We start from the raw sequence: 20,209 nt of genomic DNA on the forward strand, positions 1-20,209 counted from the left end.
AATGTTTTTTTGTAAGGGTGGTTATGATTAGTGTAAGCTTTTATGCTTCTATTCCAGGCCAGTTAATGTAAATACTAAGAATAAAATATCCCTGATAGGCCTTTTCGTGGAATTCTAGAAGAACGTGAATTGAGGTTATTTGCCTCAGACAATGGAATAATATGCAGTGAATACTGTAAACCTTTTAAGTGTGACTTCCACTTATATTGTTTCAAATATCTCTGAACTTTCTAAGCAGCTGTACATTGAGCTAGCGATAAATTGGGGTTCTTTGAATAATTGAATATGTTCTAATATCTATCTTTTTAAGTATTATCTTTTTATTCCTTGTGTTTTAGTTGTGCATTATGAACTGATACCAACACTGATCATTGTACCTGGATATTGACCAATTTATATGGAATAGTTGAGAGATCCCTCCTACGAAGTAGATTTAGGCCTAACTCAACTCTATAAAATTGATTTGTAGTGTAAAATTTGCATCTATTTATATGTTATAATTTGATTATATCTATTTATATGTTATAATTTGATTATATCTGACTTGACATCTTGAACGTGAGAGTATATATTTGTGAGTTGTTCAACAACAAGTGACATGATAAGTCTAATAAATCTTACTATTATAGACTGTCATACGTAAATGTGTAACTTTATCTTACAAAACTAGTTTATAAAGTGAAATTTATATTTATATATTACAATTTAATCATGTTTCAAATCGACGTGAGATCTCTAACAACAACTTGAAGAAATCTATGTTTTCATAACTTGTTTTTAATCTTTAGAATAAAAAAAATAAATTGTTTTGGCACGTGGTTTAATCACCAGCAACACAACAAACACAAAGATGGTTAATCTACAAATCCCTTTTTCTAAAATTATTTTTAAGTGTTTTAGGTTTATATGATTTTTATTTATTTTTAAGTTTTATAATTATTTAAAATAAAATATAGATTTACTATTATTATCGGTTTACTTTATAAACTCAATACTCATCGCACCAATAAAAAAATATTTATAAAATAAAGTAAGAAAAAGTATATCCAAATATAATTTATTAATATACTGAAATCTTTTAATTAAATTTGTCAATTCAATTCAAATTAATCAGATAAAATAAAAATTTAATTTTTTTCTATTTCTTATTTTTTAGCATGCTATTTGACCAAGATTTTCAACTCATCATGAGTTGTGGGGTAGTCTCCCCTAGAGGTTTTTTAAGTATACATAGAAAAGTGTTATTTTTTTCCTAATTTTATAAAAAATACAAAAAATGTTGGAGGGTGCAAAGAGTAAAAAAGGTACTACAAAACGGGCTGGGCCCTCTGGAAACAAAATGCTCTCCTTCCCTACGACGTCGTATTAGTCATTGGGAAATGACACATTGGGTACCGGCAGAATGAACAGAGCGATAACCTCCAATGGAGAAAAAAGCAACAACAAATTAGACCATCTCCCATCGCACACACTTCTAAAATTGAATAGAGGTCATGCCCCTTCGACCTCTACTAGAGCCACCTTAAGTAACACCAACACTTGCCCTTCAATAATTAACTCATCATTATTATAATAAAATTTACATATAAACGCATCGATGCCTTCTCCTTCAGGTATTCAACCTCTAGAGTAGGAGTATTTGATTGCACTGCACTGTCGCTTTCCCTCGTAACCGTTTTCTGTTTCACAGCTCGCAGACTCACAATGGCTGCGATATCAAACTCCTTATCACTCAAGCACGCTTTCTCCCTCTCGCGTCCGCAACGTCCTTTTTTCACTCCAGCTCCTTCTTCCACTTCCATCAAATTCAAAAGATGCTACGCCGCGTTTGCCAATGAGAATCGCGAGTACCGCTTCTCTTGATTCATCTTTCACTGTTTTCTTTCTTCAATTTAAGTTATTACGCGATTTTGAGTTTTCATTTTCTGTTTGCGCAGGTACGTGATCGTTGGCGGTGGAAATTCCGCGGGGTATGCTGCACGCACTTTCGTCGAGCACGGCTTGGCGGATGGACGCCTCTGTATTGTGACCAAAGAGGTTTTCTTGTTTCTAGCTTCATTGTGTCAATTTCTGTTTCTTTAGTCGGAATTTGAACGTGATCTGTTTCTTTGTGTTATTTATGATTTTCTTTTGAATTCGATGAATCAGCCATATGCACCTTACGAGCGTCCCGCTCTGACGAAAGCGTATTTGTTCCCGCCGGATAAGAAACCAGCGCGTCTTCCTGTAAGAATTTTTTCCTCAGTTACTGTAATACATTGCGATTGCATCGTGTGATCCATGTAACGGACCTCACTTTGTAGAATAAGGCTTTGGTGGTGGTGGGCTCAAATATTCTGCTATTAATTATATTATTATGCTATTATGGCCGTTCTGTATTGTTGTTCCCTGGCTTCTCATTATGGTTTCTTGTCAGTGATAGTTCCTATATGCCTTTTTAGGGTTTTCACACGTGTGTTGGATCCGGTGGAGAGAGGCAGACTCCAGAGTGGTATAAAGAGAATGGGATAGAGGTAAATCTTTTTTTGTAACAGGTTTCATCAGGGTAGGGATTTCAAAAATAAAGAGTAGGAAAAATTTCAAGATTCGTTGCATACACTGTTAAGTTTGTGTTTGGAATTCAGTTGAGTTCAACTGAAGGCCATTCTGTTTCTCTTACTCCTTCTATGTTGCTGCTTTGGAAAGTGGAAAGTTCTGTATATAAGGCTCCAAATTGGTTTCCACGCACACTTTAAGTGTGCGTGTGGTACAATGAACATAGAATTGTTTGAAATAGAATGGTAAAGCTTTATTTTATGTAGCTGTCTAAGGAAACGTTCCTTTCGGTTGACATCCTTTAAAGCTAGTGAGATGCTGAGTTTTATGCTGTTTGTTTTTCCTGTCCAGATGTTGTATGAAGATCCAGTAAAAGATATTCATATTGAAAATCAAACTTTGACAACAAATTCTGGAAAACTTCTGAAGTATGGTTCGCTTATTATTGCAACAGGATGTACAGCATCAAGGTATTGGTTTATTTACTTTAGCTCACTACTTCTGTTTATGAACAAAGTGGTGGTGAAAATCTGAGTTGTTGATTTCTTGATGTAAGGTTTCCAGAGAAAATTGGGGGAAACCTTCCCGGTGTTCATTATATCCGGAATGTTGCAGATGCTGATGCACTGATTTTATCATTGGTAATTTATTATACCCTCTAAAATGAATGATTTGATTGATTTTTACATTTGAAGTGGAGAATCTATTGCATGTTCCAATTCTTACAGTCATTTGATGCAGGTATTCAAATTATACTTTTTTTTCCAATTCTACAATATTTTCCCTATGAATATATTATTGTGTTATAATCTTTCTCGAGTGTTTTTTCATACAACTTGAGAAAAGTTACAAATTTTTGTATATTTTTTTGTAAGGTTACTTTTAAGAAACACATCAATGCAGCCAAAAAAATTAATAGGACATGCAGTTTGTTCATCATTATGATTTGTTTAATTTGTTTTCTTTAACTTCCAGGAAAAAGCAAAAAAGGTTGTAGTTGTTGGAGGTGGTTATATAGGAATGGAGGTTGCTGCTGCTGCTGTTGGTTGGAATCTTGATACCACGGTATGAGTTTATTCTGCATCCTTTTCATCATCTATTTTATGGTTCAAAGTGAAAAGTTCTTGTTCTGACTTCCATTATTACCTGTTATCTTGTTTATCTATGCCAACATTTTGGTCCTCTACACAAAGCATTTAAAAGTCTTGCATTAAGTAAATGTTATTGTATGCCGAATCGTGAAATAATAATTATGACTCAGTTAGGTCTATCTATTAACTTGTTTTGTTGAAGGCCTACATTACATCAGGGCATGACTTGCCTTTTTTTGTGAAGTAAAATAACTACCCTCGATTGGTGCTTCAAAAGGGTTGGTAATAAGTCATACAAAATATTCAATGAATTCGTTATAAAACTCTTCATTTTTTATTGTTATATTGGGGATTAGAAACATGTCTGTTGCTTTCCAATGAACTTTTTCTACTTGTATTTCTATTTAGTACTATAGTGAAAAGAGAGAATCTGAGAATGGAGATAATGAATGTGGCGTGTTGGGTACACATTCTTATTTATAATAAAGAAGAGATACAATAATAAGAAACAAAATTAACATCTAATGATAAAAATATTTCATAAATATTTTTCTACCAAATTACATAGTATCTCCCTATTTAATGTTGTCAAATCATATCTTTAACTCTTATAGATTGAAGCATAAACACATACCTTTTTAACAATTTTTTGTTGTAAAGTTTTGACCGACTGACTTGCAAATATGTGTTACCGTAAAAAGTAGATCATATTTCCGGAAGATAAACTTTTGCAAAGACTGTTCACTCCTTCTCTTTCCCGGAGATATGAAGAACTCTATCAAAAAAATGGAGTTAAAATCTTAAAGGTATTTACTCCTTCCCCATTTCTGTAATACTTTCCCTTGTTATAATCTGTAGGTAGTAATGGGTTTGAGAAAATCCTTCCGTTTTTTTAACCTTAAATTCACCAGGGTGCCTCCATAAAAAAATTGGAAGCTGGCTCTAATGGACATGTAGCTGGTGTGGAACTTGGAGATGGATCTATTGTGGAAGCAGATACGGTAATTACATTTTTATTTACTCTTTAATATCTGAAGATCATTTTCCGTTAACTTTTACTTCACTAATGCATGCGTTGATAGAAAGAATTGAGGTTTTATATCTACTTTTTCCTTCTGGTTCACAGGTTATTATAGGCATCGGAGCAAAACCTGCTGTGAGCCCCTTTGAGAGTGTGGGCCTAAATACAGATGTTGGTGGTATACAGGTGAGGCCAATGAATAACAATAATTTGACAAAATTTTAAAGAGGTTGGGAATTGAATTTAAGCACTTCTAATGTCACTAACGATTAAGAATGAACCCTATTTTGTGCATGGGCAAGACCATCTAACTCTTTCCTTTCTGGTGACTGAAGAATAGGGTTTCGAACATGTTAATCATCAATTTTGGGAGATCATTCTGTTTGTTAGAGATACCCTCATTTGCAGATGAAACTTGGAGGGAGGCCAAAATAATGGTTGAAGAACTTTGTCTAAATGCATCAGTAACTTTTATTTCAGGTTGATGGTTTGTTCCGGACAAGAATTCCTGGAATCTTTGCTGTTGGTGATGTAGCGGCTTTCCCTTTAAAGGTACAAAATTATCGACCCGCAAGTCAATAGTCACAGCATTATCCAACTTGTAAATCAGCAGTTAAAATAATATGAAGTTTTTCCAAAGTTACAAATACATGTTTATGCATAAATTTAACATTACTAGAATTTAGGCATGGAACTCTCAATCCTACAAAACTGGTTTGTAAATAACTACCGGCCAAGTCAAGCCTTACAAGGATTACATTGATTATATGTTTAGTAGTTGTGAGATTTTAACAAATGCATGCACAAATTTTTACTTCTCTTTGTAGAGTTAGACTTGGCACTGTATCTAATATTTTGTTTCTTCTATCCATTCTTTATCAGAGATCAAAACCTATTCTCCAGTATAAATAAAAGAGATATAATAACAGAGAGAACAGGAGATACAACAACTGCAACAATATTATAGTTTGAAGAGATAAAAATACAAATTTCAAGCTAACTAAATTAATAAACTTATAAAATATTACAATAATAAGACTTAAAATAGTTAACATAATTATGTAAAAAATTAGTTAGTATAGTATAGTAGTCTCATAAACATATATTTATACAATAATTTCATAAATAAAATTATATGCACACATAATTTGGGCTTGAATTGAGTTTGGATTGGCTTTGAAAATCACATACGAATTCCAATCCAATTCAATAAAAAAAATTCAACTATTTCACTTTATTTGGTTTTTGGTTATTGAACTTGATCAGTTTATGTACATCTTTTAATTTTTTTTATCTGACATTTGAGTTTATGGAAAACCGGACAGATCTATGACCGTATCTCTCGAGTGGAACATGTAGATCATGCCCGTCGCTCTGCACAGCACTGTGTGAAAGCATTACTCAGCGCACAAACTCACACGTACATTGGATCATATGTTTCTGTCATTTCTCCTTGGAGTTTATTTTTTTCCGCAAGCTGATTTAGATGAATTTACTTAATGAATTTTCAGGTATGACTATCTTCCATACTTCTACTCGAGAGTTTTTGAATATGAAGGAAGCCCTAGAAAAGTCTGGTGGCAGTTCTTTGGGGACAATGGTAAGTATTACTTAAAAATAAATATCATTACCTCACTTTTTTCTTCTTTTTCAACTTTTAAATTTCTCTTATTGCTCTTACCATTTATTTTTCTTTGGACAGTTGGAGAAGCAGTTGAAATTGGAAATTTTGATCCTAAAATAGCTACCTTCTGGATTGAATCTGGTAATGCTTTAATGTGTATGTTTAAATGCATAAATGAGCTTGTTTGATCTTTGAATTGCTGTTACAAAGAATTTGATTACTTGGCACAGGTAAGCTGAAAGGAGTTCTTCTTGAAAGTGGGAGCCCTGAGGTACTTTCTAGTTGCCACTATTTTTCTACAGTGTAATTGATATTATTAGAATTGTACACACGCTCAAACTAGCAGAAAGGTAGACACTACATGGTAAGGGTGTGAAAAAAATCCAAATTACAAAATTCAATCCATAATTATTCAAATCCATGTTTTTGGATTTTAAATCCAATCCATTTAATTGGATATGGATTAGATATAGATTAGATACATTTTTGGATTATCCAAATTGCATTTTGGGTTGGATTTTGACTTGGCCCGACCCAGGTTGAGCAAAGTCAGCCCAAGTCCACGGCGAGCTGAGTCATCCAGGCCCAAGTTGAATTGAGTTGGTATGGCCAAAGTCGAGCCAAGTCATTTTGGGCCAAAATCTAGCTGAGTCAACCTTGGACCAAGTCGAGTTGAGTGGCCGATATTGAGTTGACCGGAGTCGGCCGGGGCCAATATTGAGCTGAGTTGGCCAATGCCAATGTCTAGTCGAGTCGGTCCAGGCCCATGTCGAGCTGAGTCTTTCGGGTTTGATATTGAGTCGACCGGGCCCGACCTGATATCTAGACAACAAAGCCAGGGCTAATGTCGACTCGAGCGGACCCAGGCCGATATGAAGTCGAGCGGGCCCGAGCCCATGTTGAGACAAAGGTGCCCGAGCCCATGTCGAGACGAGGGGGCCCATTCCCATGTCAATATGAGTGGGCCCGAGCCCATGTCGAGTCGAGCAAGCTCATGCCAAATTCAAGCCGAGCAAGGTTGGGTCGATGTCGAGTTGTCTAGGCCAAGGCCGATGTTGAGTTGCCTGGGTCGATGTCAAGTCGAGCGGACTCGGGCCGATGTCAAGTCGAGCAGGCCTGGGCAGATGTCAAGACGACCGAGCTCGGGCCGATGTTGAGCTGAGGGGGCCCAGACCGATGTATAGCCCAACAACCCTGAGCCGATGTCAAGCTGAGCGAGCTTGGGCCGATTTAAAATCATTCGGGCCCGGGCCGATGTCGAGTCATTCGAACCGGAGTAGATGTAGAGTCGTCTGGGTCGAGGCCGATGACGAGGCGTTCGGGTTGATGTCGAGTCGAGCGAGCTAGGGCTAATGTCGAGCTGAGCGGGCCCGTGTCGATGACGAGTCGTCCGGGCTTAGGCCGATGTCGAGTCGAGCGAGCCTGGGTCGGTGACGTGTCGTTCGGGCCGAGGCTGATATCGAGTTGTTCAGGCCCAAACCGATGTTAAGTCGTTTAGGCTCGGGCCGATGTCGAGCCGAGCGGGCCAGAGCCGATTTTGAATCATTCGGGTCTGAGTCAATATTGAGTCCAGCGGGCCCGGGCCAATGTCGATTCGAGAGGGCCCGGGCCAATGTCGATCCAGACGGACTCGGGTCGATGTCGAGTCGAGCGGGCTTGAGCCGATTTTGGATCATTCGGGTCTGAGCCGATCTTGAGTCAAGCGGGCCCGGGCCAATGTCGAGTTGAGAGGGCTCGGGCCAATATCGATCCAGACAGACCCGGGTCGATGTCGAGACGTTCGGGCCCAGGCTGATGTCGAGTCGAGCAAGCCCGAGCCAATGTCGAGTTGTTCGGGTCCGGGCCGTTGTCGAGTTGTCCGGGCCAAGGTTGATGTTGAGTCGTTTAGGCCGTGCCGATATTGGGTCGACCCGAGTCGGCCAGGGCCAATGTCTAGCCGAGCCGGTCCAGGCCCATGTCGAGCTGAGTCGAGCGGGTTCGATATTGAGTCGAGCGGGCCCGACCCGATATCCAGACGACAAAGCTAGGGCTAAAGTTGACCTGAGCAAACCCAGGCCGATATTAAGTCAAGTGGGCTCGGGCTGATGTCGAGTTGAGTGGGCCCTAGCCCATGTCGATACGAGTGTGCCCGAGCCAAATTCAAGCCGAGCAAGGTTGGGCCGATGTCGAGTTGTCTAGGCTAAGGTCGATGTTGAGTCGCCCGGGTTGATGTCAAGCTGAGCGGGCCCGAGCAGATGTCAAGACGAGCGAGCCCTGGCCGATGTTGAGCCGAGCGGGCCCGGACCAATGTCGAGCCCAACAACCCTGAGTCGGTGTCGAGACCAGCAACCCTGAGCCGATGTCGAGCTGAGCGGGCTTTGGTCAATTTAAAATCATTCGGGCCCGGGTCAATGTCGAGTTGAGCTGGCCCGGGCTGATGTCGAGTCGTTCAGGCCAGAGCCGATGTCGAGTCATTTAGGCTGGAATTGATGTAGAGTCGTCCGGGTCGAGGTTGATGTCGAGTCGTCCGGGCCCGGGCTGATGTCAAGTCGAGCGAGCTAGGGCCGATGTCGAGCCGAGCGGGCTTGTGTCGATGACGAGTCGTCCAGGCCTAGGCCGATGTCGAGTCGAGCGAGCTAGGACCAATGGCGAGCCGAGCGGGCCTGGGTCGATGACGAGTTGGTCGGGTCGAACCAATGTTAAGTCGTCTAGGCCCAGGCTGATGTCGAGTCAAGCGGGCCTGGGCCGATTTCGAGTCGAGAGGGCCCAGGCCGATGTCGATCCAGACGGACCCGGTCCGATGTCGAGCCATGTAGAGCCGAGTTGGTTCGCGTCCAGGTTGAGTCGGCTTAGGTCGAGTTCGAGCCAAGTTAGTCTGTGTCCATATCAAAATAGATTTAATGTAATTGACAAAGTAGATTTATTCTAATTAACAAAGTGGATTTAATCTAGATTTAACCCATTTTAAATAGATTTAAAAGAAATCCAAATATATTTGATCTAGTTAGAGTGGATATGGATTTCAAATACAATCCATTTATTTGGATTTGGTTGGATTTTCACCACCCTACTAGATGCTCAGTCTTTCTGCATTTTTATACTTTTAGATATGACAAAAAATTGATATTGCATAAAAAAGTTATCGAATATTGATTTGTGTTAATTTAATTTTTTTCTTTTGCTAAGACATCATTTCATTTTTTTTCATGATTTTTGTCGAGATAAGGCACTTTTAACAACTTTTTTATCCAAATTTACCAAATAATTATAATGGAATTGGTAAAACATGTGGAGACCAAAACTTGTTAACCTTTTGTTGATGTTTAGATTATATATTAAAGATGAAGATTAAGATCGTCTACGGATTTATAAAGAACTGCATCATCTAGTCTATTGATTTATTTTAATAACAATTTTATCTTTTAAAATTTAATTAAATTAAATTTAGGCTTGAAATTTAGAAATGAACATCTGGTAGTTCTTTTAGAAACTACAGAGTATCCTAATCCTATAGATACTTATGGAGTTTATTTGCCATAATATATGTCATCTTTATGAAAATTCGGCAAAGTTGCTTTAGTTTTTATTGGTATCATTAAATGCGGATAGAGCACGATAACACTGTTGGTCAGCAGTTATTTTTGTTAGCTTGGCTCTGTTTCAGTCTGTACTTTGAAGAGAAGAAATTAAAAAACTTAAATTAATTCTTGTAAGCTAAAATCAATTTATACACTTAAACTTTTATAAAAAAAATAAAAAGAGTTACTATAAAAATTAACTATTTGTTAGTTATTGTTTATGGAAAAAGCTCAAAGCATTTTATCTCATTTTCTTCTCTTAGTATTTTTATATTTAGGCAGAAGTTTATCTAAATAGAGCCTAAGTTCTATTTCTATACAATTACACTAGTAAATCACAGAATTTATATTCAGAACTAACCCATATAATTGAGAATTCATTTCAATAAACCTGGATCATTGAAAGAGAAAACCTAATGCTTAGTTTTTTGTTTTTTAACTCAGGAATTTCAACTCCTTCCTAAACTCGCCAGAAGTCAACCTGTGATCGATAAAGCCAAACTTCAAAACGCAACTTCAGTGGAGGAGGCTCTAGAGATTGCTCGGGCATCCTTGCAAGGCGAAGCCGCTGTCTAATTATCTCGGTAAAACCAGTCATTTTATTCATTTACGGCCAGATTATCAGTGACTATCAGTCGTCATCTGAGTAGGGATTGCCCCTTTGAGAGAGAATAATTTTTATTATATTCAGTCACTTGGCATTATTAATGGATTTGAACTGGAATGAATGTCTTGGATTTGATTTAGCGTCATTCGGCATCCATGAATTTTCTCAATAATTTAAGAGTCTTTGCCTTTACAAGTTACATTTATTGTCCTGGAATGTGATTATTAACTTGCCACCCTAAACCCTGACTTCTTTCCATTTCCCTGATGGTTGATTTTTTAGGCACTGTTTTTGCTCCTTAGTTTGCTTGACCTTGCATTTTCAGGTTCGTTTTCTAATAAAATACAAGGCAGAGTACAATTATTTTGTATGTCATCATGTGTATATAGTTCATTGTTTGCTGGTTGATTTTGGTAGATTAAAAAAATTGAATGTGAAGGGTTTCTATTCCTATATTGTTGGCCTCGTACTTTGAAACAAGTTTTATATTTGTCATTTATTATATCTGCAAAACTTCATTCAAAACTGATATTATTTACCCATTCAGAAGCATGAATAAAGTTTTTGTTTTGAAAAAAATGACTTAGGATAGCGTATGCATCGTTATTTCATATTTTCTTAAGAATATTTAATTCATTGAATAGCGTTTTCTTGCCTCTATGAATCTTTTGATAGTTAATAGCTTAAGCAAAAATATGATAAAACCAAAAGTTGTTAAAAGATCACAGTTCAATCCCTTCTTGTAACTCCTTCATCCACTTCAACAATGGAGTAATGTTTTGCGAAAATCATATTACTACTTCAACGTTAATGATAATAAATTAATTGAATATTTAGTCTTCTTAAACCTATCAATTACTCTATAGAGACATACTAATGAAATTTAAAATACATGTAAAACATTACAAAAATAAAAACATCAATAGAGAGAATCAAAGATTTTTTTTGTGTTTCAATTTTTAAGTTGTCACTAGTTGCATCTCGAAACCTCTTGCTCCATAAGAACTCTAAAGCACATTAATGATGAGAGTTCAATTGAATTACACTATCCAATCACAAACTAATTGAACTTAAAACAAATACAAAATATTTGAGTTAAAAAAACACTGAGAAAGAAGCAAAGACTTTTTTAGTAATTTCAACGTTTTATTTTTACTACTTTGTCATTGAAGTAGAATAAATAGAATAAATTACTTTTAATCTGAATCTTCTTACACTCAATATCTCATTATCATCATCTTGAATTTTTATTTAAATTAATCATTCTTTACTTTATTTTTTGACCAAAAGAAAAATTAAATAAAGTGTTATCCCAACATTCCATTAATATTAAGAGAAAAAAAATGTTCAACAAATAATTAATTATTAAAATAAAAATAGCATTAAAAAAAATAATGACCATTGATTTGTCACCAAAATCACATCCAAAAATGGATTGCCAAGAAGGATGCAAGAGCTTTGATGTGAATTAAGGGAACTCAGACCTTATCCAACAGGAACTTCAAAGCACCACTGTATATGAGCTCGATGGGCTATCCTCATCAGAGGCCAAATTCTCCCTGCACCTCTGTTTCTTCTTCCTACACCTCCATATAATTTTTAAATACTAAATATATCTTCTTTTTTGAAATAAATGTCGAATTGATCAGTTCAAAACTTTAAATCGAATTTAGAATTGTGTACCGTAATCAACAATTTAATTTATAAATTTAAAACACAAACTGGATCATTTAATCTGATACACAATCCCGCATCGGATTTAAGATTTGGAATTGGCCTCTAGTATTCATTTAAAAAATTATTTAAATAAAAACAATGTGACAGTGAAACTAATAAGAACAGTTAACATACGATTTGATCTCTTTGCTCTGAAAAAGTAAATTGAAAACTCGGTGAAGGTGCAGTCATGCCATTTCTTTATCTAGGAGAAGTGAAAGGAGTTAATATTATTCAAATCTGAGTTTATAACCGCAAAGCAGAATAAATGTCACTTACACCTCAACTAACAATTATCTGTTATATCTCAATAAATAATTTTTTACATTCTATTATTCTAAAAAAAATACCATTTTATCCATTTTAAACTTCAACTAACAATAATTATCTATTATATCTCAATAAATAACTTTTTGCATTCCATTATTCTAAAAAAACACCATTTTAAGAATACTTATGGATTACCTTTTTTTTTGAATATTTTCATAATATACTTTTTCATAATATATTTTATGAATTTTAGATTTACCATTTTAAAAATTAAAAAAATATATTATTTTTTGTCTTTCAAATTTCCTATTCCAGAAATATGTTTTGTTTATGGAACCCTTATTATAGAATTATCCAAAATTATCAAAGAATAATTCTGATATTACATAGAATGTATGGGTGAAGGAAGAAATACCGTAAAATGATTTGTTTTTAGCATTTATAAACTGATTTGTACTATCTGTTATAAAACTCCAGATTTGTTTTCAACTATTGGATTATCTAAGTTGGTATTCAAAATAAGTCCGAATTGTATTATGTGGTGGAGCATGAAGGAGCAATGGAGGTGCAGGAAGAATTTGCCTCAAATGGAAGATCGGTTCTTGGTTCCAATTTTTAAACCCAGCTTCAAAATTGAAAAAAAGAATTTGTCATTGTTGAACATTCTTAATTCGTATTCTAATGATATATTGATTAGGTATTTTTTTCGTCTACTTCCATAGTTTCTTCATGTACTTTTATACTTTCTGTGAAAACTCAAATTTATCTTTAATAAAATTAAAAATTAAGTCCAAATCATTACATCCTCCATCATCTTCTCCACTCCAATCAGACAATATTTTAAAGTCTATAAATTTGAAAGACTTCTCTGAATTTAGAAAATGACTTCTAAATTTCACAATCTTCTAAATCCAGAAATTGACTTTCGAACCAATTTGTATTTTGAATTATATATATTTTTTTAAATTGTATAATTTAAAATACCTTCCGAATTAATTCATAAGCCATGACTCGATATCCAATTTCCCAACTGTGAAAGTGAATTCTTGTCGCGAATTCGTGCAGCATTAATTAATGGTTCATGATGGGAGCATTAATAATAGGAAGAAACACTTAATTGGAGTATAAATCTTTGAGTTAAGATATAAAATTATGGTCTAATTTACGAGAAATTGATATTGGGATAACCTAGACAACTATTGATATTGGGATAACGGAAGAAAAAATAAAATTGAAGAGCAGATATGATAGAGACCTTTAATAATATGGTTTAAAAGCTTTGTTAATAAATTATTTGTAAGTATTCTGTATAAGTCCCTGTCATACTGTGACCTTAATATAAAAAAAATCCCTATACATTCTATTGAAAAATATTCTAATCAAGTAACACATTTTGAACATTATCTCGTATAATATACAAACTTGAATACTTGTTCTCCAAAAAGTAAAAAATAACAAATTTACAACTAAAAGAGAGAATGCTGATATTTTTTTAATAATGGATCATCTTCAATATCAGGAAGAGAAAGAGACTAGCGATTTTAATACTTTTGGTTTCTTCCGTCAAAGAACTAATGGCCATAATAAAAAACACAGATTAGTAGTCTATTTATTTTCTTTATTTGAAAGTGCGTGCCTTTTTTCATTTATTACAAAAATTTCTCAAGCACAACTCAACTACCACAAGGATAATATATGTGTTTTCTCTTGTAAAAAAAAACGAATTCCATTTTAATTTAAAAGTAAAGTTCTGTACTTTTATCTTTCTAACATTTTACATTTCAATTTTTATTTTAGAATTATATTATAATTATTAACTATTGTGAGGTCATGATAGTTAATCTCAAGATAGATATTAAGAGTGTGCTTCATAATCAAATGTTTAATGAACTTATTAGTTTCATTGGCTTACGGATGAGGCTAGAGGGTTGTGAGTTCATGAGTTGAGTTTAATTATGTGGTGAAATGGTCCAGACAAGAGTATTAACGATCTCAAACCTAAAACATTCACTTGAGGTTAGTTAAACTTCGAGATGATCAGTGATTGTATCGTATCCTTGTGGGCTCCGAGAAAATGAGGGGTCTCCACTTGTAGAAGATACTATGACGCTCAAGTCAGTAAGAACATAAAATATAATGAGTATAGTGTAAAATATAAATTGAAAGTACTTCATGTGTTGTGTGTCTGTGAGTTGTTTTCTTCCCCTTATATAGGGTAGTGTTTTCCCCCTTCTCCTTGTATATGGTCATATTATTGACTTAATTCAGTAATAAATATTGTCTCCTATTTAAGGTTGATTATTCGGGATCCCTTGATTTGAACTGATACAGAATTAATATATTTAAATATGAATATCGGTAGAGAACCTCTTTATAAGCAATATTAGGCTCGACCCATGACGCTACAACCCCTAGTCTCAGGCACAAGCCAATGAGGCTAAAAGTCAAGTTTACTCTGACAATCTCCAATCAACATACATATCTCTTAACATCGAGTTCGGCCCATAACGCTACAGTCCTAATGTCGATATTTGGAATTCATGAAAAAATCTCGTTTAGTTCTCGTGAGGTAGGCGATGTTTATAACTAGAAACAATACTAGATACCGAAAGAGAAAAGAGGGAAAGAAATGTATAAGAAAGAAAAATGGGCCAATTAGAGAGATGAAACAATTTGACTGGAAACAACTCTTCTTTGACTAAACTAAATGATCTAGTTGGGAGATATTTTTTTATTAAAATAACTATATATATGGTAGACAAAATTTAATGTTAACATATAACATTGTGTTAAATTTTAAGATGCAACATATAATTATTCTTTGTCCACATAGATTGTATAACATGCAGCATGAGTCATATGTCGCTGCTAATGCCAAAGACTTGGTCAAGTTTTCCCCTTCAAATGTTCAACACAACACGCAAATTCTCTTGGCTGTCATAACTCTTGCGTCAATTTCATCCCTTCCTTCTCCAACACTCTCATTCAAACCAAAACTAACGGGTAAATTACGTTTTCATTTCTCAAACTTTAAATAATTTTTCAAAATATTAAAGTTAATTTTATTCCCATTTTTAGTTTTTAAATATGTATTTATACCAGTGAAAACATAATTTTAGATGCTGCACTTCTTACCAAAACTTAAAACTTTTTATACTTTTAAATGGATGAATTACTCCCTCTTATATCTTTAGAGAGATGTCATAGTTAGAAAGTTTTAAAATAAAATGAGTGATGTTAACACGAAGGGTTGATTTAAGAATCTTAAACGAGTTATATTGGATTGAAAATAATGTAAAATGTTAGTTTACCCAAAAACAATTAACTAAGAAGGCACTTGTTTGACTTGTTTTGATGTTACATTATATAATAACAGGGTTGATGGCATAGGAAGTAGTCTATGCTCCACATAAACCTTGCCCCAACCCAATACTGAAATTACACTGCTAATTTCTCTGCTTCTTCCTCTTCACACTCTCTTCACTCATCATCAAAACTTAGACAAATTTGTAAATGAAGGTGAGATTTCCTAATCTTATTGAAAGTTCAGTTCCTTATGCACTTCATATGTTATATCTTCTGTGTCTCTCTATTCTTATATGTTTTTCTTTTGTCTTTCATAACTTCATGTCCCTTTCTCATCATTCTTCCTTTAAACAAGAATGACCAGTTCAATTTATCCTTGTTTAAGTGGATTTTTCATTTTATATCTCCCATTTTCTAATTTGTTTCATACATATTATTTTTAAGCTATCATAGTTGCTGCAGATTACAGTATACTCTAGCATAGTGCATATGCTAATTACAATATAATTTCACATCTCTTCTTTCCCTAGCTTAGCTTCTTTACAAACAGAGAACAAAAAGAGCTCAAACATGTTTTAATCTTTATTGATGATTGTTGTTGTTTTGTTTTGTTGCAGAAAGTGGTGGTGAAATTGGATTTGCACGATGACAAAGCAAAGCAGAAGGCCATGAAATCGGTTTCTAGCCTCTCAGGTACTGATTCAAGACCTTACTTGGATAACTCATGGAGTCAAAAAATATAATTTTAATAATAATACAAAAATGCATCTGATATCTATCTAAATTCCCTCTTTTATTTAATGCAATTTCTAACTGGAAGAAGTATTGGACCATTAGGAAGCATTCAATATATAAAAGTTGATTTAAACAATTGTCTTTAACTTGTGAGAATGGCTTTCAATAAACCATGTTGCCAATATAAAAGGAAAAGGAGTTCATCACAGGAAATGGACGTTTATTTTGTTGCTACTTGCCACTCAGAATGAACGGCTTAAAGTTATTTGTTAATCATCAATTCCTTAAACAGCTTTTAGAAAACGAATCTTAATTTTTCTATTATGATCCATGATTAAGTAATGATGTAGCTAATAACAGATTTTTTAAAAATAATAAAAGAGGTTTGATGGTTCTGAAATGACACAGAACAGAACAAATCAAAGGATTTCTAATGACAGAAATTACATCAAATCTTTTGATTTGATCAGAAACAAAAGGCTAACATGAAGAATTAAAATGAAACAGAAACAGAAATTGTTTTGAGAAGATGAAGAGATCAGAAATTTATTTATCTACATGTTTATTATATTTGATGATGTGAGTAGGATAATTTGAATATGCAGGTATCGATTCCATCTCCATGGACATGAAGGAGAAGAAACTGACAGTGGTGGGTGACATAGACCCTGTGAGTGTGGTGAGCAAATTGAGAAAAAGTTGGCACACAGAGATTGTAACTGTTGGGCCGGCAAAAGAGCCAGAGAAGAAGAAAGAAGAAGACAAGAAAGATGATGGGAAAAAAGAGGAGAACAAGAAGAAAGAAGATGACAAGAAGAAAGATCCAAATCAACAAATTGAAGAGCTTGTGAAGCTCTACAAAGCATACAATCCCCAAATGACCTCATACTACTATGTTCAGAGTGCTGAAGAGAACCCTAATGCTTGTGCTATTTGTTGACTCACTCTCATGTTCCACAACAACAACAAAAAACCACAACTCATGTTTATTGGTCAATCCCATGGCACCAAACATGAATCAATTGAGACATGTAGAGGTTTACGATGTACCAAAACAGGCTATGGAGGTTTTGAATGAATAAATCAATTGATGTGTGTATTGTGGGAATATTGATCATTATTGTGGTATGTGATACCAATTCAAAAGTAGTGTGAATTGGGAGTTTGTGTAATGTATTCATGAGGGTTCTTGAAGTCTACTTGATGTATACATCTGGGGTGACCGTAGCATTTTGAAAAGTTTTTGTTGGGATAAGATTGAATTGTGGAACAGAGTGTTTTACTTTTATTGTCTAGATCAAGATATGATGACGATGTTAAGGATTTTTGTATTCAGAAGATTAAAATATTGAATCGTGGTTTTAGTTTTGTTGCCAAAACCAGTGGCCAAATTAATATCGTTAGCTTGCGGTTGAAAGCATGTCCATTGATTAAGAAGTTTAAGGTAGGGTTGTCACAACAACCCAAGGTAACTTCAAATATTTAATCAAAAGATTAAGTGGGTTTAGTTTAACAAAACGTTTTTAATTGGATATAGTATTATTATTTTTCTCTAGACGTCTTAAAAATTATCTTTAATCTCTAATTAAAACTTAATATTTATAGTCCCTTTTTCTCCATCAATATTTTCTTGTACTTTTCTTCAAATAACAATATCAATTAAGTAACTTCCCAGATAGTAATGCATATTTTTTTTTAAAAACAATTGCGTTTTTAATCTCTAATTTATTAACCTTAGTTGATAATGTCAAATTAGGTCATGAGTAATTAAAATAAAATCTATTAAAAAAGTTATAAACAATTACTTCGTCAAACTTATAACATGATAAGTCATATACTTATCAATTACATTTTTATCTATTTAACAACACAATTGGTTTACAAATGAAATAAAATATTGGAGATCACACTTCGACATCGACATACTAGAGATAAGACATTTCACATTTTATAGTATATAACTGAGGACAAACTTATTTTGTGAGTTGCTTTTATAAGGTTGAATTAAACTTAAAGTCCACTTTTTACTATGTTACCAGAGTTATTTAAAGTTTATCCTAACAAGAATGTTTTAGAAATCATCCACTATTGAACCACTCATAAATATATAATTTCACGTGTGATATGAATTGAAGGTTTATATAGTATATAATTGGACTGTTATCAAACTATCTATAAGATATAGTTTAATACAAAATATAGTTTAGAGGGGAAGAATGAGAATGGTGTGTATGCTATTGTTGTAAATAAATTCCAATGATAATCCTAAAATAATAAAATGTGTATTTAGAAAAGTAGGTTTAAAAGGAATAATTTTAGCATCAAGTAGGTTATGAAGCTAGTGGCTCTTCCGGTGTATTAGGAGGTATGTAAAAAGCATTGAAGCATTGCATCATTTTGTAGTGAGTGTGACATTGAATGGTGAAAAGGTTTCTTCTGATTTGTTGGTCGGTTTTAAATTCTTGATGTTGACAAACCACCAATTAGAATGATAACAAATTAGTATGAGCTGCTTTCATCAAGATAAACCAAAACACAATAAAAGATAAGAAAGATGAAGAAATAGGAGAATGGAATTTATAACATTAAGAACATTTATTGTAAACACATGTTATTGATCTTATTCACGGCTCAAACATAATTTAATTTTTTTTTTTTTTTAAAAAAACTTTTTAAATTTGTACTCTTCAAAGTATAAATTAATATAACAATAAGTGGTACTAAATCATTAAAATATTTTTTTAAAATTTTGTCTGCTAACAAATCTCTCTCCCTTGTGTTAGTTCTTGAAAAACTCTAATTTGAACTTCAAAGGTTTAATTTTCTTGAATCTTCTACGTTTTTACCTGTAATATTGTTGTTGTTTTTCTCCACTTTAATCCTTTTAATCTTTTATTTTCAAAGCTTACTGAAAAACTCTTGAGTCTTGATTATTGATTTACAATTTGCTCAACTATTGTAAATCCACCAAGAATTATTTGTTGTGATAAAAGCATGTATCAACAAGTAAATTGATATCCTTATGTTTTTTTAGTAGAAACTTTTTTATTATTTATTGTGAAGACTTCTAAATACACAGAAATGATAAAACAGATTAAACACATATATCAACTCATTTAATCTGTAAAAAAAAGTTAAATTGATTAATATAATTTAGTCTTTTAACCAACATAGTCTATTAATCTAACAGATTAATGAGCCAATTAAATTAAATTAAATTGACTCAATGAATTACCGTATCATACTATAAAGACTTTTAGTTTAACTTGCTAATCGAGTTGATTTTTCAACCCACCATCCCACTTTGACAAATTCTATTTAACTTTTTTGTTATATATTATTTAAAGAATAAAAATAATATTATAACATAAATAATTAATACGTAAAAAATAAATTCTAAATATTGATTATAATAGATTTATTTAACGTGTAAAAATAATTATTATTTTAATTTATCTAATTAAAGGTATTAATTATTTAATTAAAATTTTAAAAATATTTATATAATTAAACATGCATTTAACATATATATAAAAAAAATTGATAGGTTGGCCCGCTAACCCACCCATTAATTGGATGGGCCATGACTTTCAATCAAGGTAGTTTCTTCCTGTATCCTTATATTTTTTTTCTTGCACCCCACAATGTTATGTAAAAATCAAATTGTTCCTATTATTTTTTTAAAACCTTAAAATGTATTTGAACTGTATTTAATTTTTTGCATTCTGGATTATGAAATCTGAAAAA

General features: G+C 33.7%; 2 protein-coding genes across 2 annotated transcripts; both read left to right on the forward strand.

Annotated features, from left to right (window-relative positions):
- Nucleotides 1-1,384: 1,384 nt before the first annotated feature.
- Nucleotides 1,385-10,634, forward strand: LOC137812675 (monodehydroascorbate reductase, chloroplastic/mitochondrial). The gene is made up of 17 exons (XM_068614826.1): nucleotides 1,385-1,613; nucleotides 1,691-1,847; nucleotides 1,938-2,037; nucleotides 2,149-2,226; nucleotides 2,442-2,513; nucleotides 2,887-3,005; nucleotides 3,092-3,176; nucleotides 3,511-3,600; nucleotides 4,331-4,432; nucleotides 4,538-4,627; nucleotides 4,753-4,833; nucleotides 5,128-5,199; nucleotides 5,973-6,067; nucleotides 6,159-6,247; nucleotides 6,350-6,412; nucleotides 6,502-6,542; nucleotides 10,273-10,634. The coding sequence occupies exons 1-17, from the start codon at nucleotides 1,598-1,600 to the stop codon at nucleotides 10,402-10,404; spliced, it is 1,482 nt and encodes a 493-aa protein (XP_068470927.1). The 5' UTR covers nucleotides 1,385-1,597; the 3' UTR covers nucleotides 10,405-10,634.
- A 5,072-nt stretch (nucleotides 10,635-15,706) lies between these two features.
- Nucleotides 15,707-17,841, forward strand: LOC137812676 (heavy metal-associated isoprenylated plant protein 39-like). The gene is made up of 3 exons (XM_068614827.1): nucleotides 15,707-15,940; nucleotides 16,345-16,420; nucleotides 17,068-17,841. The coding sequence occupies exons 1-3, from the start codon at nucleotides 15,935-15,937 to the stop codon at nucleotides 17,400-17,402; spliced, it is 417 nt and encodes a 138-aa protein (XP_068470928.1). The 5' UTR covers nucleotides 15,707-15,934; the 3' UTR covers nucleotides 17,403-17,841.
- The last annotated feature ends 2,368 nt before the right edge of the window (nucleotides 17,842-20,209 follow it).

The sequence above is a fragment of the Phaseolus vulgaris genome, chromosome 2 (assembly GCF_000499845.2).
Source record: "Phaseolus vulgaris cultivar G19833 chromosome 2, P. vulgaris v2.0, whole genome shotgun sequence".
In the NCBI taxonomy this organism is placed as follows: Eukaryota; Viridiplantae; Streptophyta; class Magnoliopsida; order Fabales; family Fabaceae; genus Phaseolus; species Phaseolus vulgaris.